Source organism: Malurus melanocephalus, unplaced genomic scaffold (genome assembly GCF_030028575.1).
Source record: "Malurus melanocephalus ecotype Western Australia unplaced genomic scaffold, MMel_1.1 scaffold_588, whole genome shotgun sequence".
Taxonomy (NCBI): Eukaryota; Metazoa; Chordata; class Aves; order Passeriformes; family Maluridae; genus Malurus; species Malurus melanocephalus.
The window spans coordinates 368,182-390,397 of record NW_026623820.1 but is presented as its reverse complement, the minus strand read 5'-3'; the positions used below and the strand labels follow the sequence as shown (position 1 = coordinate 390,397).

The window sequence follows — 22,216 nt, the reverse complement described above, 5'->3', positions numbered from 1 at the left end:
TTCTTTTTCAGAGTTTATTTTACTCCTCAYTCTCCTGTTCTGATTTGCTCCGTCCCAAATTCAGTTCATTTCCCCACGTCGGGGCTCTTGAGCCTGTGATGGCGATCCCTGAATAAGCTCTTCCTACTCTTACTCTGACACACCCAGGGCTCGAATTTGTTTCAATTGCGAGAAATTAACGGTGATTTGGGGCAGCTGGAGCGAAGCAGATGGAAAGCACAATGGGCTTGAGAGGGACTAAAGCAGGGCAGGACTTGGGGCTGCCTCGAGCGAGCTCTTCCAACACGAATCTTCGTGGGGTCTTTCTAAGAGAAATTTGTTGAATTTTTCCATTCATCATTACAAAGCAGAGTCAAAAATGGTGCTGAGCTTTCAACTTCAAATGAGGGAACTGAACGTGTGCACTGGGACTTCTGCGACTTCAGGTTGTTACTTGATACTTGAATTTTGGAACTATTCAGCCATTCAGCAGCAATGTCCTTCCCAGCCCACAGATTTTTTGCTCAGACTCTGCTGGGATTTGGACAAGAAACCCGAAGTCCCAACAGAGCAAGCTCTTCTGTTATTTTTACTTTTTCATGGTTTTTATTTTGTTATAATATATATTCTATTTCACTTTTTTATTTTATTCTCTACAATATACCTCTATTTCCCCCCCCCCCCCACTCATCCCAGCCTTGGGTCCCCTGACAGAGGTTTGTGGTGAGATGCTGTCCCACTGCTTCCTCCCCGGAAACCACCTAAATCAATTGCAATAATGATGAATTTTTGAACTCTTTCCACTGCTGTTTCCAGAAGGTCGAAGACAGGTCCTGCTGGGAGGAGCCAGGGGTAGGTAGGGCCTCAGGGCTTAATAGGGGAGAAAAGTTTAACTGGAGTGAGAAAACCTTTAATTGTGGGGAGAAACTATGAATGGAGAGGATTGGAATGGGAGGGAATGGTTTGAATTGGGAAGAGAAAATGAACTGTGGGGAGGAGCCCCCTAGCCCTGGGCTGTGCCCCAAAGGTGCTGCCGCTGGTTCTCGGGAATGTCACTGGATAAAAACTCCATTCGAGCTTTTACAACTTTTAGATGGAAAAGGAAATGGTTAATAAGGCTATCACATTCTAYAGAGTCACAAATAGCAAGTGGATCAATTCAAGGCACCGCTGCTGAAATCTTCCCAACGGATGATCCAGGCTGGAACCCAAATATCCCAGACCAAATGGATAGGCTAAAATGACACCAGAGACTCAGAGTGCACGGGCTAAGACATGGTGTTTCTAAAACCTTAAAYTGGTCTAAAGTACATGAGATAAAGCAGGGGTCAGATGAATCACCCAGTGAATTTCTAAACAGGTTAAGAGATACTGCGATCAAATACACAAACCTGCATCCTGAGTAAACTGAGGGAAAAGTTCATTTGGCTTATCTATTTATGGGCCAAGCTACCTGTGATATAAGGAGAAAACTGCATAAGTTAGATGGGATAAAGGACATGAGTAAGTTGTTAAACGTAGCCTGGAAAGCGTTTTTGAAACAGAGATCCTAGTGACAAGGGTAAACATTCCAGCAAGAGAGGTAGCCGAGAAAAACTGTCTAGGAGTACTTTTTGTTCGGACAAAGGCTAATGTGCCTTTTGTAAGAAAAAGGGACATTTGAAAAGGCCCCATGTTGGAAAAGAGATCCTCAGCTCCCCAAATGGTTGTGGAACAGAAATCAGAATAAGAATCWGAATGATGGGGATCAAAGGCTTCTCCCCCARCAGCCTTTGGTTGTAGYTAAGCTGGGAAAAGACRGTGTTGAATTTCTGGTGGATATTGGGGCGACATATTCTGTGTTAAATACTTTAGAAGGGAAACTGAGTCAAGATACTGGGAAGGTTATTTGGGCTACTGGGGTAAGTGAAACACGGCCTCTCTTCAAACCTTTAAAATTCAAACTGGGAAAACACTGGGTAACTCATMAATTCCTTTATATGCCAAACTSCCCACAACCATTGATGGGGAGAGAAACTGGAAGCGGAAATTAAATTTAAAAAAGGAAAAAGTGTACAAGTTATAATCCCTGCGTCTAAACTTGTCGAAGTTGCTGCACTGTTTTTACAGGAGAACTATGGTGAAATCCCTATCAAAATTCAAAATGCTGTCAACCCTATAGTGTGGGCTGGTGATGTTCCAGGAAGATCCAAACAAGCAGAACCAGTGAGTATTGCACTCAAACCTGGAGCTATACAGTGAGGCGAAAACAATAYCCTTTGAAATTAGAAGGTCACAGGGGATTAGTACCTATAATTGAAAAGTTCATTAAATTTGGGTTGCTAGTGGAATGTAAATCTAAGTACAACATGCCCATCCTGCCAGTAAAGAAGGCTGATGGCAAGAGTTACAGATTAGTGCAGGATTTAAGGGCAATCAACAAAATCACAGAGGATATACAATCAGTTGTACCAAACCCCTACACTCTTTTGACCACACTAACAGACGAGTTGGGATGGTTTACTSCCATAGACTTGAAAGACACATTTTTCTGCATCCCAGTCCACAAAGACAGCCAAGAGCTTTTTGCTTATGAATGGGAGAACCCTGAGACAGGAAGAAAGATTAAACTCATCTGGACAGTTTCTACCTCGGGGTTTCAAGAATAGCCCAACTATATTCAGCCATCAGCCAGCAAAGGAACTGGAGCACTGAAGTAAACAAGAACCAGGAGGAGAAGTTCTTCAATATGTTGATGACATCTTAATTGCAGCCAAAACGCGAGAAGACTGCATCCAGCTCACAGTAAGTCTTTTGAACTATCTGGGTTTAGGTGGGTATTGAGTCTCAAAAGACAAGGCACAGATTTGCCAAGGAAGCAGTAGTTTATTYGGGGCTYGAGATCTTTTGTGGACACAGACMGCTTAGCAAAGAACGAAAAGAAACCGTATCTGTCTTCCAGAGCCCCATACAGTAAGAGATGCAAGCTTTCCTGGGAATGGTAAGCTGGTGCCATTTATGGATAGCAAATTATGGACTGCTGGTAAAACCTCTACATGGAGTATTAAAAGCAGCTGAGAAGGGAATAATTATGTGGACTGAGGACACTAGAGCTGCATTTAAACAGCTGAAACACTCCCTAATGTCAGCCTCTGCAATGGGACTGCCCAATCTGACCAACCTTTTGAATTTTTCATGTATGAGTGACTAAATGTTGCTCTWGGGGTACTAGCACAGCACCTTGGAAATCAACGAAGAGCTCTGGCCTACTTCTCAAAACAGCTGGACAATGTTAGCGAAGGGTGGCCTGGCTGTTTAAGAGCTGCGGCAGCAACTGTCATCCTAATACAGGAGGGCCGCAAATTCACCCTTGGGTAGCACATCGTTGTGTATGCACCACATGCAATGGTATCCATGCTGGAACAAAAGGTGGGGGGGGACACTGGCTATCTCCTAGCAGAATGCTTAACTACCAATCTGTKTTATTGGAACAGGATGGTGTTACCTTGAAATCAACTTCTGTTGTTAACCCTGTCATGTTTCTGTCCTCTACCTTAATTGACAATGTGCCTGAGCATGACTGTTTGCAGACAACCGAAGAGATCTATTCCAGCAGGCTGGACCTGAGAGACATGCCCCTAGAGAATGCAGATTGGGAACTATTCACAGATGGCAGCAGCTTCATAAAGAGGGGTAAGAGGATGATGGGTTAAGCAGTAACCACCATAGATGAAGTGACTGAGGCAAAAGTTTTGCCAGCAGATGTGTCATCGCAGAAGGYTGAACTAATTGCACCTACGAGGGCCCTAGACCTGGGCAAAGGAAAKAAGGTAAATATATGGACTGATTCTAAATATGCATTTGGCATTGTCCATGCCATGGAGCCATCTGGAAAGAAAGGGGACTGTTGAACACTCAAGGYAATGAACATGCTAGGCAAATCCTCACCCTCTTGGAGAGCATCAGGAAACCYACAGAGGTAGCTATCATGCATTTTAGGGGTCACCAAAAGGGGAAAACCACTCCAAAACAGGGAAATTGATTCACTGACGAAACAGCTACAGAGATAGCAGAAAAGGGGGTTTTCGCGATGATACCACAAAAAGTGATTGATCTATCAAGAGTTCATGGAAATACATGGCATCACAGTTCTGCAAGTGCTCCTGTGCCATCCCCAATTTGGTGGTCGTGGGGGTATCCCACTAATAAGAGACCATACTCATCATCACTTGTGGACTTTTCAACTTTATCTTCAGAGCATGCGCAGTTGTGATGTACATATGTGATTAACATATAACAACGTTATAGCAAAAGCCAACATATTAACCCCATTTTTCACACCAGTAAGTGTGGGAATACAGCATGGGAAAATTACTGACATTTTTGAAGTTTTGCTAAGCTAACCTTGATAGGCATCAAYGAACAAGGCCTGGGTGATACATTGTTGAAACTGGATACATGAAGCACAGAATTTATGTACTACAAGGCCATTTTGCAGAAGTCAGAAGAAGCTAAAAAAGATCAGTATGTGTGTGYTGGAAAGCCCCAGGAAAGATAAAAGATTAAAAAATATAATTACCATGAGAAGTGAGAAATTAATAACYAATAGAGGATAGAAAACTAGTTAATGAAAGATAATTGAGGACAGAAAACTAATTAATGGAAGAGAATTATGTAATTTAGAACCAATAACCATTAATTTCTTTGTTTGCKAAAAGGGAATAAATAGGTCTGTGTCTGTGTGGAGGATGGAATTTTGTCAGCCACACACATACCTTCTGGCCAAGAATAAAGTAATACCTTACTTGCTAACACTAAAAAGACAGTGTTAGAAGGCTTTATTTATCCCAACGATTCTGGAAGATTTCAGTAAAATGCTGAGGATCACAGGGCACCARGCTGACCCCACAGCCTGTGCTCACACGCCTGCAGCAAACCAGAGCAGCAGCTTTATGACAGAAACCATCTTGTTCCACACTGCTCCAGCCTGGCATAGCTTTYCTACTCTGCATTGCCAGCCCCTAGCCCCAGCTCCAGGGCAGCATTACAAGGCTCAGGTGAGCCTGCATCCTCCAGTGGGGGATGAGGAGTGCATGGCTACCTCTCTTCCAGTCCCCCCAGCTCACAGAGACTGTCTTTCTGCCCAGCAGGTCCCCAGGTCCCCACCCTGAGAAGCTCTGAGCAGAAAAGGAGCCAAGCCAAAGCCCAGACCTGGGAAATGAGATACACAACTTCCTGAGCTGACTGGCAAGAAGATTCTTTGAGGCTGAGTGGGACATTGCTGTCTTTGCCACTTTCACAGGTGATTGCAGAGCTCAGCATGAGACTTGACAGAGAGYGTCCCTTGGAGCTGGGCTGGACAGGTGGCTGCTCTGATCCCAGCAACTCATGCAGCCCAGCCATGGAGGGAGAACATAGCGTGTGGCCACTCCACTTACATTACAAAATCACAGAATACCCTGAGTTGGAAGGGATGCACAAGGATCGTCAAGTCCCACTCCTGTCCCTGCACAGGACAGCCCCAAGAATCCCACCACATGCCTGAGACTGTTGTCACCTTGTATAACACTCCCACAAGCAGCCTGAACTCAGATGGTGTTTGTGGGTTTCCCTGCCCTGTGTGATGTAGATATATAGCACTTCAAACACTTCCAAGTCCTAATGGGGAAAACAGAGTAGCCAGCCCAGAGGCACTTGTTGAAATACGGGATGCTAACAGAGATGGGTGATATAATCTTCCCCCAAAATGGGCAGTGTAACCCTTTTTACTGGGGCACACACAGAACATGAAATACACGATTCTGTTCCGAGAACACCAACTCCGGAAGGCAGTACCCTGAAAGGCAGCCAAGTACCTTCATGAATCAGARTGGTGGTACATGCCCTTCTGATGTTCCCACTGTAACTGGAAGGCAGRATGAGGCCAGTGATGTTAGTTGCAATTCCAGGAAAGTCCTGGCAGTGGCAAGTCTTGAGCTGACCAGCATCAGCACACACGAATACTTGTAGTTTCAACTCCAGCTCCAGGAAGAGATTACTCTATCTTTACAAACATTTAGCCTTAGCTCTCAGCAAGGAAACATTCCTGTCTGCTCAGTGCCAAGATGCTGGGAAGAGCACCACAGGATTCTGCTCATGTCTCTCAATGCTTTGTGCACAATACAGAAACACCTGCTCAGACTGACATAGATTATGGGCAGCCAGAAAAGTTTCTTTATTCCTCTCCTGATCTGTGATTCTGCTGTCACTAGCCTGCTGCAATTATTGAAAGCTGCCCAGTGTACTCTCCAGCTTAGCTCAGGCAACTCCAATTCCTATCAGAAGAGGATGCAGCAGCTCATCAGCAGGGGCCCATGATCAGCGTCTTCTGTGGTTCCGGAACTAGCAGCATCCGGGCAGCAGCAACTCAGCTGCTAGAGCCATCAAAAGCAGACAGCCAGTGGAACTAAAGAGACAGCCTCTATCCCCTAAAGACAAAGCAGAGATTCCCTGGACAAAAGGGAAAAAGAAAGAGCCACAAGGAGAGGTTTGGATCATGTGAACTCTAAGTTCCCCAAATCAAGCTCAAAAAAGACAATAAAAACACAGTGCAAGAAAAAGCAGATATTGACTGTTTCATGCTGTTCCAGTGACACAGCAGCATTTGGTTAATTGACTTGAATCAGTAACAAGTCTGCTACTGCATCAGTCCACCCAGGCCTCTCCACCTTCCACATCCATCACCACCACACATTCATGAGTCACAATCTGATGCTTACATGTAAGCTCTGTTACTCTCTGCAACCCATGACATTAGAAAGCATTAGACCATACACGGCACCAAGTCACCCAGAGGAAGCTCCAGCAGTACAAGGCTGGTACTAACCCACAGAGGATCCCAGGGATCTTGCAAAGGGGCAGGAAGGGAGAGTGTAGACAAGGCAGGCCACAAGTCCAGAGCAGAGGTCGATGCAGAACAAATAAAAATTAAAGCAACAAATTGATCTCTAGTCTCCATCCTTGGAAGGATTCAAAACCCCTCTGGACATGGTCTTAGGGAGACAAGGTTTGGATGGCCCTTCTTGAGAGGGGAATTGGACCAGATAGACCCCAGAGATCCCTCTTCCATCCTCAGTCATTCTGTGATCTCTTCCTTTTGAGCACAGAGCTCTGGTTAGTACTTGTAAAACCACCAACATGTCAATGGGCAACCGAGCTTGTCCAGTAGCCCTGAGGTTTTCTGGGAAATGCRGTGAATCTGCAATCCTCAGTTCAGCATGCATGCCAGACCTTGGGTAAGGAATTCCAGTAAGGGAAGCCACCAGAAACAGTCTGGACACAGCTAGCTGAAGCCACCCARGAGACAGGTCAGATGCTTCCTCATCACTTGCAACCAGCTCCATGAGCCAACCCAACCCAGTCTCAGTGTCTACAGCCTCTTCCAAACATAACTGTCAAGGCACGTTTGGAAAACTGCTTCAGGTAGTATTCAGATATCAAACAGCACTGAGCTGAGGCTATGAAAACAGGCCCAGCCTTTGAAGAGCTACCCAGCTGTGCCCCCAGAAACCACTACTGTCCTCCCAACAAGCGAAAGACAACCCAGCATGCATAACCGAGAAACACTCATGAGAGAGCACAGGATCTCAGACACTCTTCCACAGGCCACAGGAGCACTGCAGGTCTGAGGGTCTTTATTTCAGGGTTATCAATGGCTAAAGGGAGTARTTACACATTGTAGCATCCACAGGCAGCAAGTCATAGTAGCAATGYGGTACTCACTTTGGGTTTAATGACAAGATGAAAGACTGCACAAGGTACACCAAGGCAACTCCAAAGGCTGGCAGTGAAAACAAGATACTAAACCTGGAAAAGACCAACTGGCCCAACTAGGGCTTAGGAAAAAATAATTATCACATTGATGCTGGATGAGGGGGAAAAGAATTCAAACAAGTACAAGCAAGTACAAGCATCCCCAAAAGGGAATCAGTAACATGGGCATGGACAGAACAGGCAGGGGAGAGAGTCACTCAAGGTTAGTCATAAGCGCAGCTGGACCAGATCACAGAAACATTATTTCATTACATAGAGCAACGTGCCCTACCTTTTAACAGGTGTGTTAACTTAGCCTGTTTTCCCTCCTTCTCAGCCACCTCACATCCAAGAGTTAGATACAGCACAATGCACAGATCTAGTTAGTGAGGGTAGTCTAGAGAACCCACCCCTTTTAACAGACCTGTGTAATTCATCAGGGGCTTAGGAAATGTGAGCCACACAACRCACAAAAGGGACCGGTGGAAGCTCCAGGCAACCACCCAGCACTACTTGGTGCCCTGCTTATGCAGCAATCCCAGGCAAGGCTACTAAAGCTGTGTCTCTGGGTACACTGACTGTGCCCTGTAGAGGGCATCTGGCAGTGAACCCTAACACTCCTCAGGCTGACCTGGTCTCAGCTCACAGGAGAGAACACAGAGACATGGGAAGTACTGTAAAGGCTTAGATCATTCTGCAGAGAATTAATATGGCCTGTAGTTCCAGTAACTGGAGAAAACAGAGATCTGGAAAGCAAGAAGAAAAGCAGGTAAGTTCCTATACTCCTTGGACCACAAAAAAAAAGAGTACATAATGTGTGAGGGAGGAGACTGAGCTTCATAGCATTGCACACTTCAAYACCCCAGTACTGAAGGGCAGGTTTGGTGCTGCTGTCACACAAGGAGTACAAAGTCACTTGCTCAAGGTGGCAGCCAGGCCAGTTGCAGAGCTGGAATGGAGCATCGATCTATTGGAATCTATATTGGTCTCCATGCTCCTCTCCAGCACTCTGGTGTTTCCTTTCATCCACCCCATGACTGTAAACACAGAAGGGTCTACTTGCTCCTTTACATCTAGTCACTGGCCTCAGCAGACACCTGCCACACCACTATACTTATCTGATGGCTGYCTCCTAGGCAGTGCCAGCCAGTTCCCTGGCTCCAGAACACTGACTCATCCCCTTGTTTTCAGCAAGTTGAACAGAATATCACATCAGATCTGAGGTCCTCTCAAGGTTCATGAGGTAAATACAAAGCCCTTCTCCAAGGCCATTACCTTATCCTTCAGTTGCTGGCAAAGCTGCAGTGAAACTGTGAAGAAGACAAGGGCATCATTTAACCATGGGACAACACATTCCACTTTATGGACATGGCTGACTTCATACCGCTGGCTGCCAAACTCACTGGAGCGGGGAAAAGAGCACAGCTTCACACACAACAGCACAGAACACATCTCAACTGTCCTACATTCCCATGAGAGATTATGATGATTTCTATCATATTTAAATTAGCACCTGGAAAAGTTACAGAATGCAAACACTCAGTCCACCTCTGACCAGATTTAGAGTTAATCTAAAGAGTGAAGGTAGGAACTTCACCTCATTCCAGACAGGGACAGAGGCAGGAAATGCAGATGGCAATGCCAGTAACCAAACATTTTGGTTGTAAACCATCATCTCTAGATAAGCTCATGGCACTATACAGATGGGCTGAATCCTGGAAATTCACATCTTTTGGCCTTTAGGACCAAGTCATTAAAAGAGACACAACAGAGCATTCACACGGACAGAAAGTGATTCATTCCAGCTTCTCCAATTCCAAGATGCAATAATGGAAACTGCACACAGCTGTTTGGAATTCACCCTCAAGACACACCAATACCTGTTATCCAGGTACACTACTTTTGTAGTGACTGTACTTACAACATGGCCCCAGGGTTGTGCAAAACAGACCCTCCAGCAGGCTTGAAGTTCTAGAGAAGGAAAAGGTCATTAGGATTTTGATGCAGTAAACAAACCACTTAGAAGAAAGACATTTGAGGTTTACAGTTTCAGTAAGTAGCCTGATATCAAGAAATGCCCACACTCTATTTGCCTGGACACTCCATCAATATGGAATCCCTTTTGTTAGAACCCTTCCTGTTAGAAGCTTCATGAGAGGAATTCTACGTAGTGGCTAAGTTCAATGTAGCTACAAATTTTATCACTACAGAAATAMGATGAGAAGATCCAGAAGAAAAACAAAATCTAGATTTTTAGGAAAATCTTCCTTGTGGAAGGACTTCATTTTATAAAGTTTAAGAGTTTAAAGCTGTTTTTACATGACAGCAAGTTGACCCATGCAACAGGTKAAGCAGAAAAGTATCCATCAAAACTCTCTTCAGGAAACCCAAGATGCTACTTTGATGTAAACTGGATTAATATAATTATGCCCTTCCAAAATGATACAAAATTATCAGACTATATTTGAAGTATTTGGTAAAAAATGGCTTACTCCAGAGCATTTGTATGTTCTTCTGGGCTAAGCAGCCATGCCCTAGATTGAAAACCAGTGCTCTGTGTGCAGCAGACCTAAACACAGACACTTAGCACCAGCTAAAGTAATTTCTGCATTATCTTATGAACATAACATTGCACCAAGTAGCAGTGTGATCTTCTTCTCACAGTGGGACACGCAGAGGGAACTAAACAAGGCCCAGAAGATAGGARGCATCACCTTGGTTGTGCTGGGCTGCAGCACGTGGAGCTGGTAGACAGTGAGGCACAGCTTGTTCAGGTTAATATAGAAATTCACAAGGATGTCTGGAGGCAGCGCAGGGGTGAACATTTTCTGGCAAGAAAATGAGTTTCTTTGTCAGTGAAAGGGTCATTATTTCTATCCCTCTTCCCAAAGCACACTACAATTACCCCATGRCAAAAAAAACACATTAGGAGAGAAAAAAAGACTGAGCAGCTGCAGGCAATGGTTGTTGCTCTCACTGCCCTTGATTAAATGGCGTGTGCATGACAGTGACAAGAGAGGACAGTGCAGTGTTCAGAAGGGCAAATCATCCGTGGACAAGACTCCTGGGCAGAGAACATAATTTACTCTTAGAGAACCAGAGTCCTCATGCCTCATGTATCTCCGTTCCCACAGGAAGATACAGAGCAGCCAAAACCACTCAGGRTTTGCACTTGCTTCAGTTCTGCCTCAGGAGACACTTCAGAAACTCACTTCCACCAGGATGCAGCCCAGTATCCAAACTGCTGCATGCTGCTAGACCTGTATAGAGATCTAGATCACCACCTACTTACCGTGAGACCACTGGAGGCAATTTCTGGTAGAGTCAGAGTTGCAGGAGTGGTCAGCCGATTTCGGGCTCTGGAGAGCTGCAACATCACAGCATCCATAAGCTGCAAGTACAGAACATTGCTGAGTGTGGTTCTTGAACAGCTCTGGACAGTGTGTTGCMGAATCCTACAGCCTTCTGCAACTGTTAAACAACAACTGCCATTATCCCTAACCCTTCCAGGAATTCAGGACCTTATTGGGAAGAGGTGGCTTCTACATAAATGCAGTTTAACTGTTACCACCATCAGGGACTTATGAGACAAGTCAGGAGTGTTCAATACCAGRGACTGATGAGAGAAGAAATACTCATGATAGAGAATACCAAGGCAATGTAAGATCAATTACTGATGCCACAGAAGCATCAACAAGCTCATCAGCAGCTCTTCAGAAGAACAGGCATTAAAGAAAAAATGACAAGCTGCATTCTCAGTCTCCCCACTCCCACATCACAGGTACAACTGCTGAATGGGATCCCCATGTTCATGACCAGCTATGAGTGAGGACAGTAGCTCATTGCGAGGCCAATCCTGCCACAGTTCAAAGGCTCTATTTGGACAAACCTCTTCTTCCAGAAAAATAGGGGAAAGCAACATTTGTCTGTTGTAGAGCTCATGACTGCTAAGATGYAGGTATTTGGTATTATGACTAATTCCCTACTTCCACCTGAAAGTAAAAGGAAATAGTTTCATTACGTAGCTTCTTCCTATGAGCAACCTTTGCCATTATGGAAACTGAAGAGGTTTCRTTTTCTCATGTTTGATGTTGTGATGGATTCTAATGAGCAAGCCAAAATTCTGGTGCCTTCAGAAAGCATATCCAAGCAAAAGGTTGGGCTTCTCTGCCATGCATCAGCTGCTATGTATTAGACCCCAGCAAAYACTACTGGCAAGAGAGAAGTCACTTTCGAATTTCAGTAAATCACAAGTGCTGTCATCTTCTGTCTGCTGATGGCTGCTTCACTGCTGCTCTCAGCAGCAGCACTGATTAACAGAGAAGAGTGTAAGTTATGTAACATCATCCACAGAAGATCAAGGAAAATCCTCACAGATTATCACTGGTGTGTAACAGGGACCTGACTGCTCAGATTACTGTTCACCAGGATGTAAAGCCCTGTTACTAATGCTAAACTAGTACAGACTCATGTAAAATATGAGGTCACATGGACACTGCTTGACATAGSTACATACAGGTACAACTGTGAAGTCCATTTCCCCTAAGAGACCCAGACAGTAATGTGCATTAACGGTGTTTAAAACAACAAATGGAGGGAAGAAAAATGTTTGTTCCTACCCAAGCAGCAGGGGCTTTCTCCTCACCTTGAGCACCTCCAAGCCTGTTTTGAACTGGTAGTTCACATCTCTGTTCACAAGCAGGTAAATGGCTTGGTTCACATGGTTTCTAGCATCCTGGATCTGCAAAGGTACAAATGCAGCCCTATGAAAGAAACACTCTGTAATAACACATGCTGGGAAGTAAAGATTTCCCCAGTTATCTCACTAACCTTAAGAATTGAGTCTTCTCAAATGTTAATGCCATGTCTAAAGGCCAGACAATTATTTAACACAAACCTACCACTGCTGCCCAGAAGCGTTATTGGGCTCTTCACTCATAGACTGGAGATGCAGAACAGTCTGACAGCTACAACCTAGATTGTMAGTACAAATGCTGCTGCCCTGAAGTGACATCAGGCACTCTCAACCTAGAAGCGCTCTGACCATGACCACTTGGTAGAAATTCTCTACTGCTAATGGCATACAGCAGTCAGCTCTAGCACCATGAACAATTATTTCATCCTATCAGAGCTAAAATCAGTGACATCAATAAGCAGTAATGAGCAGGAAGCACTGATTTCTAATACAGTGTCTCTGGCAGTATCCCAGAGTCCTTCTGAAGTAAAATTGTTGGGATTGAGAGTTATCTCAAGCATCAAGAAGCTGTGCCTTTGTGTAGGAATGGACCAGACTCAGGACACAGCTGGCTTGAGTTCCTCTCAAGCAAGAAGAACAYGGTTATCAAAGCAAGGTTGATAGGTGTATCCTTGCTTTCATGGGAGCAAAGACAAACCAGAGGAAGACAATGGCCCTGGCAGAAACTGACCTGTGTACAATTTCAGGCAGCAGCATGAAAATTTAAAAGAATAGCCCAAGCAGTAAATCAGAGGGTGCAAAAGGAAGAGCTAAGCACAGAAGTTTGTATGAGAAGTGTCTGCTGGGAGACGGGCAACACAGCTTGAGGTATTTGTAGTTTGATATATCTACAATGCCTTCCAGCAATTGCAGTCCCAGGTCATCCTAGTAGAAACCTCCTGGCATAGATCTGGCTCTGGTTCCTTCTGATGCGGAGCTCAGGGAACACAGAACAGCCCTGCTCTTAGAAAGCTGTTGCACTGGAGGCTACAGAGAGAAGAGTGAGAATGAGAAATCCATTGTCAGACTGCAGAGACTCTGAAGGTACTTGGGCATCTCCAAACATCACCACCTCCAATGTTTACATCTCCCAGAGGCTTCTGAGCAAGCTGAACCAATCCTGGCAGCATTACCCAGCCAGGCAGTACCAACCTTGCTGTTATAAAGATTTGCTTCATTCATATTCCCCCTTGATTTTGCTCTGCTTTCTAATCAACTTCCTCGAAAATTTATGTATCTGCACTTGAGTTCCTCAAAAACGTGCACTACAATTTCTTATCCCTGACGTCACTTTGTACAGAGAAACAGAACTCCAGCTGACATCATTCATTAAGAGAAGACACTCWTGATCCTTTGAGATTCTAATTTTTAATTCAGACAGGCCAAAGTTCACCATATAAACACTCTAAATGCTTCTGCACTCAGTTCTTTAGACACTCACACTGCATCTGAACAATGTTAGAATACATAATGCAATAAAATAAAGGAAAGGGTTTTCCATAAAAGCTGGTAGAAGTCTATCAACCAGGCARCAGTACAACACCGCCACAAAACAGRATGTATTGCTGAGTGTTGYCACAAAAACTTCCTTGCTTTCTTTCAAGGCATAAACAAATTCAGTCAAGTTTGGCATTAACATCCCAAGTACAAGATTTTCTAGATTTCTACCAAGATACTAGGTAGAGCTTTCACTGCTAAAGCAKGCTTTGGGAACTGTAGCCAATGTCAAATGCACTCATCACCTAGAAAAACCTGAGCTATGGCACAGGGAAGCACACTGAATACATCTTCCTCCAACCTACTCAGCTGTGACAAAGTAATTGAGGAAAACCATGTCTTCAGACACTAGGTCAGGTCCTGGAACCAAGTATCTCCCAGCAAAATGATGGGWAAGAGATTCTGGTTCTGGATAGCTGCATTCTTTTAACTCTTTACTGTGGGAACTCAGACATGCTACAGTAGCATAGTGATTTKCTCTGTGTAAACAAATGCATCTGTAAGAGAATGAGAGCAAGCTATTCAAGCCCCTGAAGCTACTCTTTGCCTGCTAGCCTGGGCTGACACGGGACAATCCTGCACAGGCACCTCAGGCACTCCTTTAAAGGATCATGACTGCTATGCAGACAGCCTTCACATCAGCTGATGTGTCTGGAATGAGCCCAGGCACCCCAACTGAATTTAACCAACTTAACTGCACCTGCTTCTTCCCCTAGCTTTTACCACTGTAACTCATGTGGAATGGACRTAACAGTCTCTCTCAAAGGACTAAAGTTATTGCTTAGAGAGCACAGARGCTATGGATGGGAGGGCATCTACAGCCAACAGTACCTGCTGCAATTTCCACTGCTTGTCTTCCCGGAATGCAAAATGCAGGAGCTGATTGYTTTTCGGCATTTTCAGATTAACATCCTTAAAGAAAGAAACAAGCACRTGAGAGCAAGAAATGTCTGTATGCAGAAGATGGAGGCTGGCAGTTACACTACTTTCTTTCAGATCATCCTGGCAAGCTGCCTTCTGCAGTCCTGGCATAGCCAAAACCTCAGTRTTCCCACAGGATGATATTAATACAAAGAATAGGTTGAAAAGCATTGAGTGAATCAGGATCCAGGCAGGACACGTGACCTCAGCCCAGAAGATCCCTAAGGAAAATTAGTTATTACACAACAAAGGTGGTAAAGGCAAGGAATCCCCATAAAAGTTGACTCCAGCACTCACCACCGCATGATGGTGGTAGAAAGGGGTGTCAGATGCTGGATCTTGACAAATTTCAATGGTTGCTGAAACATCTAGGCCAGTTAGGGAGGACTGGCAGAGAACACTGATCAATGGTAATGCRTAACCAGGGTGACCTCCCTCCCTGAGGTGATCAAAAGGTAGTAAGTATACCCACCCCTTGCAGTACAAAGCAAGAAGTGTGACAAGTACTCACAGCTTGACACAGTGCATCTCCCTGCAGTGTCAACATGCCTTTCACCTGGTCTGTGCTGGAATGAGAGGAAAGATCTAGGCAACACATGTCACAAGAGGCACCCATCAACTGCCAACCTAACACCTCCCCTCCTCGTCCTGTGTAGCCAGCTCGGTTCCTCCTGTCCACAGTCTGAACACTACTCCTGCCCAGAAGCTGAACACTTCACTTCAGAACACTCATCTTCTTGGACACTTCCAAGTCCCCAGTTCTTGGCCTATGGCCAACTCCTGTCATATTCTTTATCAGCCATCTCACCCTAACTGCTCTGCCTAAAACATTACCTTTATTTCTGATTCCATTCTTATGCCATTTATCACCTGTCAACAATTTGGTTGCTGTTACAAACAGCTACAGCAGGCACAAGCACAAGACAATAAATTAATTGCTGATATGGAAGTGCTAAGTGATTCCTACAGGGGTCGAAAGCTACAAACCACACCCCTATTCCAAGGAAAAAGACCCTAAACATGTAAAACCCAACAAACGTAAATAAATAAAAAAAAACACATCCCAAACTCTTTGAAAGGTCCTGCAAGATGACCCACATTTATAATGAACAGTGTGAGGAGAAGACTGAAGCATCTGGTTGGGCCATACCTWACAGTTTACTATATTAGAGACCCTTTAGATCAACACTGCAAGACCCACCTTAAAACGACAACTAAATTAACTAAGATCTGAAGAAGATAACTTTCAAACTTAATACAGAATTACTGCATGTTTTCTTGCAATGCTCACTGTGACACTCCTAAGGACTAAGGTTAACTGCTTTGTGACAAGCTTGTGACCTCTGCCAGAGCAGCTRTTGAGACCAGGAGCCACACTGAAAATCACACTGAAGATCAAAAAATGGACATCAGTTTCAGAAGAACTGCACGCCTATAACACCTTCTGCACAAGCCTCAGTTKGCTCTGTGTGAAGACTTACTATTGCTGTTTTAGGGAGATTAGGACAAAGGCTAAGATTTCTCCACAGTCAAGAGTCAGACACTGAGCCAAAAGCAGAATTCGGTCTCGTAACTGCAACTCCCTGTATCATAAAAAAAATGCCCTTGGCAAACTCTCCACAGCACTGAGGCAACGCACTAGCATGTGGTCAGGAATCAGTGAATATGTTATAGGAGTGAACAGGAAATGGCACAAGGCTGGCTCAGGCCAGCCTGGAAGAACACAGCCACAGATTGTTACCTTCACCAGCCTGAGAGTTACTTTGTTTTCCTTAAGGCAAAACCTCCTATTAAAGAAAACCCATTACAACAGGGCTGCTGCAAAGCCCTTCACCACAGATCCTCCAGGACCTGCACCCTTTGCTGCAGAAGGAAGCTGACCACCACCACTTACCCTGACATGCTTAGTACAAAGTTCTCCTGCTTGTCAGCTCCTCCTGAGGCAGTGGTGGGGAGRGCAAAGCGGTGGGAGGCCTCCTGCCCAAGAGAGGACACAGTGAGTGGTGGAGCATCTGCTTAGGCCCAGCACACCATGAGCCAGCAACAAAGATAATGTGGACACCAGCAAGTGGCTGAATATGTAGCAGTCACCTCTGCCAGGCTCCTGAAGTCCACCTAGCAGAGCACTTGAATTTCATCCTATTGCAGGACCAGCACAGCCCAGGAGAAGGCTCAGCGCATGCAACCCAGAGCAAAAGGCATTTGGAAATCTCACACCCTGAAGCAGGATTCTCAAGCTGCCCACAGAAGGAGCAGCACCGGACAGCTCAGCCCTGCCCACCCTCAGGTACCATGGTGCTGCCCCTTATCACAGCTGGTCTTACACATGAGGGAAGTCTGGAGTGAAAACCAGCCCTCCCCAACCCCACCCCAGGTTATACTGGCTAGTCACTGCCCTTTACATACTTCACTCTTAAATCTGTAACAAATTCTTCAAAATGGGTACTATACATACAGCCTATATTCACCTGCTACTGACTCCAGTCCTGGCATTCCGTGTCAGCACTATGACATTCTTACATCCTCTGGCACTTGTCCCTTATCTCCACATTTTTGGCTCTRGTCCTCCATCATTCCCTAACCTCCCAAAACCACAGAGTGTTAAGGGGCTGGGCTGGTTAAACACTGACCCAGCAGACACASGGTGCATTCTCAGTGCACACCAGTCCCTTTGGCCAGTTTCCCACTGGCTGCCCGGAAAGAGTTAACCCTGCAGCGCATGCTCAGGCTGGTGAAAGGTGAGAAAAGTGCTGCCCAACTGGTTCAGCTGAACACATCAGGCCACTGAAAGGGGCAGGTACCAGCAGAGGAGTGGGCATGTTGAGGAGAGGATGGTTTTGAGCAAGGAGAGCGCATGCTAGTAATTACTGCACAGGTAGCAGCTGTCAGCTAAAGGCCATCTTCCTTGCTTCCACCAGCACGTCAGAGTTACAGGCAGATCCAGATTCTCTGTTCCAGAAAATATTCACATTTCAGGCAAATGCCTGACAGATARGCCTGGCTGTCTCCATGTGCCTTTTCAAAGCAGCTCTCTAAAGGTCAAGGACAGYGCAATCTTGGGGAAATCAGCTTTACTGGGAGTCCTCAAGAGCAGAGGGCAAGGAAGCACGAGGGACAGAACTGACATGCATGATAGMCTTTTCTGTGCAGCTTGTACCAAGAATTTTTTTCCTGCAGGGGAAACCTATCACCATTCCTTACACAGAAGGTCAAACAAAGCCACAACATAAAAACCAGACAAAGTTAACCTCACCCTCAAAATATCTTGCAGCTGTCTCAAAACAGCATGGACCTCTTCTTGTAAAAGCCATTTAAATTCTTCTTCCTGTGTTGTGGGAAGATAGCATTGGAATCATTAGATGTCAAATGCTGGAAGTAAATCTCTCAGACACATGCAAAAATTATTTAAGTTCTAAATGTGCTACTGTTTCCATGCTGTTTAAATTAAGGAGAAGAAAAAGATTTCTTCCTGATTTGTTGAAACACCTGAGTCTCCACATCTCCACTTTTACACCCTAGTCCAATGAACTGTCCTCATTCTTGCTCTGACTTAAGAAAGCAACCTTCACACAAATCAGTGTACCAAAACCCTAGAACTGGATGCAAATTTCAGAGCAAAGTAAAAATTCTGCTGCTTCAAAAACTGGGACATCTTTTTAAGCTGTTGGGATTGACTGACCTGGTTGCCAGACACCTACCAAGCCTCCCTCACTGCTCCTTTCTCAATAGGTCAGTGGAGAAAATAAGATCATGGGCCAAAGTAAAGCTAGGGAGATCCATTACCAATTCCTGGCACAGGCAAARTGGAATCAACTTGCAGACAAATTTGTTGCTAATTAGGTGGTGAGAAACAAAGATAAACACTAAAATGAGTATCCCTTGCCCCTCCTCCCCCCACCCCCAGCATTTCCCCAAGAAAACAGCTGTCTAAAAACAAAACAAGTTAAAACTGAAAAGTGGGGGGAGGATGGGATGGMCACAGGCTGGGAACTCCCAATCACTGGGGCAAATTCAGTAATGAACAAGTTTGAGTCTGATGACTCACRCCATCAGTTGCTGCCACAGAGAAGCCTGTACAAAGGACACCATCAAAGCATAGCTAGGGTTCTTGTTAAACCATGAGACCCCATGCAGATCATGAGAGAAGTGGGAAACAGAAGCATGGGACAAAGTAAGATTGCCACTTGCCATCTTGTAAGAAAAATTTCCGTGTGGAGAGTTCTGAGCAGGTTGCCCACAGAAAAATAGGCAAGGCATGGTCAATTCAGAACTCTAAGCTTGTGGTTTCTCTGCTACATGATTCCTGTTCACAGGAACACAACCCCTAACTGATGTGTCATCACCTTATGCAAGACTTATCGCAACAACTCGCACAAAGTTGGGTTTGTTTCAGCAAACATTCATCTAAGGCAGGCACACACAACAAAGGCAGTCAAGATTCCCTGTTATCCTTCAAAKCAGTTTGGGTGCAGTACACTGACCTCAACCCTTTAATCCTGTTTTGGGTTTCTGGGAATTACACTGATCATAGAATGTCCTTAACTGGAAGGGACCCACAAGGATCATCAAGTCTAAGTATGGGCTCTGCATAGAACAGCCCCAAGAATTCTATACCATGTGCTTGAGTGTCATCAAAATACTCCTTGAACTYTGTCAGGCTTGGTGCTGTGACCGCTGCCCTGGGGAGACTATTCCAGTGCCTGACCACCCTCTGGGTGAAGAAATTTTTCCTAATATCCAGACTAAACCTCCCCTGACAGAGCTCCATGCTATTCCCACAAGTGCTGTCACTGATCACCCAAGAGAAGATGGATCTGGTGCTCTTTCACTGTTATGTTTGCCCTCCTCCAGGTTTCCCAAAAGAGAAATGGGTGCAGCAGATATTTTTAGCACCTCCAGCACCATGCAATTTTTTCTACTCAAAATCCCCACTGGAGTCTTTCTTCCCTCTTGTCACAGCAATAAAGCTCACTTCCCCGACCTAATAATTTTGGACTAAGTCYAGTTCATGCATATCTGTGCACTACACACTTGTATTTTTGGGGAATGCTGTTCATACCCTTCTAAACCATATGAACATTTGAAAAACYTGTTTTCCTATGTGGCTTTCCACCCAGACCGATGGATCTCTGAACCCCTTCTCCAGACCGGAGATTTCACTCCTCCTCGGAGTTCCTGTCCCGGGAAACGCAGTGGTGACTGCTCTGTGCTGTCCCCGCTGCTACCAGGTCACTGGGGCGGCTCGGGCACCCGCCATGTGCGGGGCCGGTCAGCGGGACACCAAGGTCACAGGGCACACGCACACCKTGCCGGGAGCAGGGGGGTTCCGGCCTCGCCACCCGACCAGGCCCACCCGAGGAGCGGCACCGCTGGCAGAGAGACCCGGGTTCTCCGGTGGATGAGGCGGTAGGAGGCCGCGGCCTCCGAGCCAAGCAGCGACGGGGCACGGACGCCGGCCCGAAAGCCTGGGCCGACCGCACGGCCAGAACCTGGGCAGCGCCTGCGGTCAGGGCGGGTGCTCTACGACCGGGTCCGGGCTGCCCCCGCACAGCGCTCGGCCCAGACCGGGAGCGGGAGCAGAGGACGGCCTTGCCGCCATCCCGCAGCTCCCCGTCCGAGCCCGAGCAGACAGAAGGAGCCTGCGGGGGAGCGGCAGTGCTGTCATGCGCGGGGAGAGGTTGCTGCTGCCCTAGCAACAGGTCGCTACCGCTCGCCCGCCAGACTCACCAGCACTGCCCTTTCCCCCGAGCTCGCCATGGCCGCCGCCATCCCGCCACTGCCGGCCCCACCCCCGACACCGCAGGCGCACGGCCCAGCTGCAGCACCGGCACCGAGCAGCGCGGGGGCGGAGCCCCGGGACACGTCAGATGGGGCGGGGCTGGAGCCCTGGCCTGGGGCTGGGCGCACATCCGTCCAGCCTGTTGGTGCTGCAGGGWGGGTGCGAGCTGCCTCCCCAGTCGAGCGCAGCTGGGCGAGGATTAAGYCGAGCTGCGTGTAAGAATACTCAGAAATGAGTGAAGACGTGCAAATCTCATCACATCACTTCTCAAAATAAGTACTTATCCTGGCAGTGAAGTATTTATCCTTTGCACAGAAGTGGGTTCTTTTTCATAGCAGCTGTACTGCGAGCAAGMCGTGCAGGCATAGCACCTTCACCACACCAGCCCCCTGGGGGRTGGGAGATGGGAATGATCCTTCATGCCCAGGGCAGGGAAGGCTTCCAACAGCACCAGTTCCTGCTGCAAGGATAGCTCTCGACTTTCTATCTGCTGCCTTTAATGACAGTGCTCAAAAGGAGTGCTTTCTCGGGCACCTGTAACTCACTGCACCTGAAACCCACTGTCATCAACACTTCATCTCATCCTCGTGCCTCAGGGCAAAACCAGCTACTGCTGTAAGATTATCCACAAGAGGTATTCCATAGCTTGTAAACATTTCATCTCTTAGAATACCCAACTCACTGCTGAGTTAAGTGTTCACAGAATCATGGAGGGAGGGGGGGTGTTTGAGAGGTAATGCTCATTTCATTCCACCCTCCTGCCATGGGCACGAATTTTCCAGGCTGCTCATAAGACTTAGCACTCAAAAAATCCCAAATACCAGAAGGATGGCTACCCCAGCCCAAAACTAAAAACGAAATCACCACCGGAACATGCAAAACAACCATCCTCCTCTCATCCCACATACATGCAACCCTCTGCACACAGAGCCTGGAATTTATCCGAACTCATCCTCTGTAATGCCTCACTGACAGTTCTCTGCTTCAGCAATGATGGAAGTGCTCTCAGGATTATTTGATTTTCAGCAGCTCTGAGTTTCTAATGTTCTGAAGAACATATATTTCCTCAATGCCCCAAGACAGCTCTGACAGTTTTAGAAAATGCCACAAGAACACTGTGTTACCAAGAAAGATTTTATTCTTTTTGCCAGTAGCTTTGTTAATTGCACAAAAAAAATCTTTGTAATTTAAACATTTTCACACATCCTATTCTGAATGACAAATGTTAATTAAAAACAAGGCAGGAAAATAAAAACTCACAACCTTAATGAACTACAGGATCTATCATTGAGGAAAAAGGAAACCGCTTCTCCTACAAGCTTTTCACAAGTGTCACATTTTCTCTTTAAAAAGGAGGGAATCAAAAAAAAAGCAAATTGCTAAAACAAGTCCTCATAAAAAGAAACTTTACAGAATTGTCAACAGTATTAGGACAACATTGACTAGCCAGTTTTATTACAGCATCTCTCAATCCACTGGTTCCCCACTTCCCTCCCCCCAGAGCTCAGGCCTAGGAAGAGACTGAAATGCATGTT

General features: G+C 45.9%; 1 protein-coding gene across 1 annotated transcript; it reads right to left on the bottom strand.

Moving 5' to 3' along the window:
* Positions 1–2,755: 2,755 nt before the first annotated feature.
* ROGDI (rogdi atypical leucine zipper) lies at positions 2,756–20,752 on the bottom strand. Its single transcript, XM_057382820.1, has 11 exons — positions 20,630–20,752; positions 18,156–18,227; positions 16,797–16,879; positions 15,414–15,468; positions 14,813–14,893; positions 12,395–12,490; positions 11,042–11,140; positions 10,464–10,577; positions 9,671–9,720; positions 9,025–9,151; positions 2,756–8,495 (listed from the first exon to the last, which is right to left on the bottom strand). Exons 1-11 carry the CDS (start codon positions 20,669–20,671, stop codon positions 8,454–8,456), a joined length of 861 nt encoding a protein of 286 aa, XP_057238803.1. The 5' UTR covers positions 20,672–20,752; the 3' UTR covers positions 2,756–8,453.
* Positions 20,753–22,216: the final 1,464 nt, after the last annotated feature.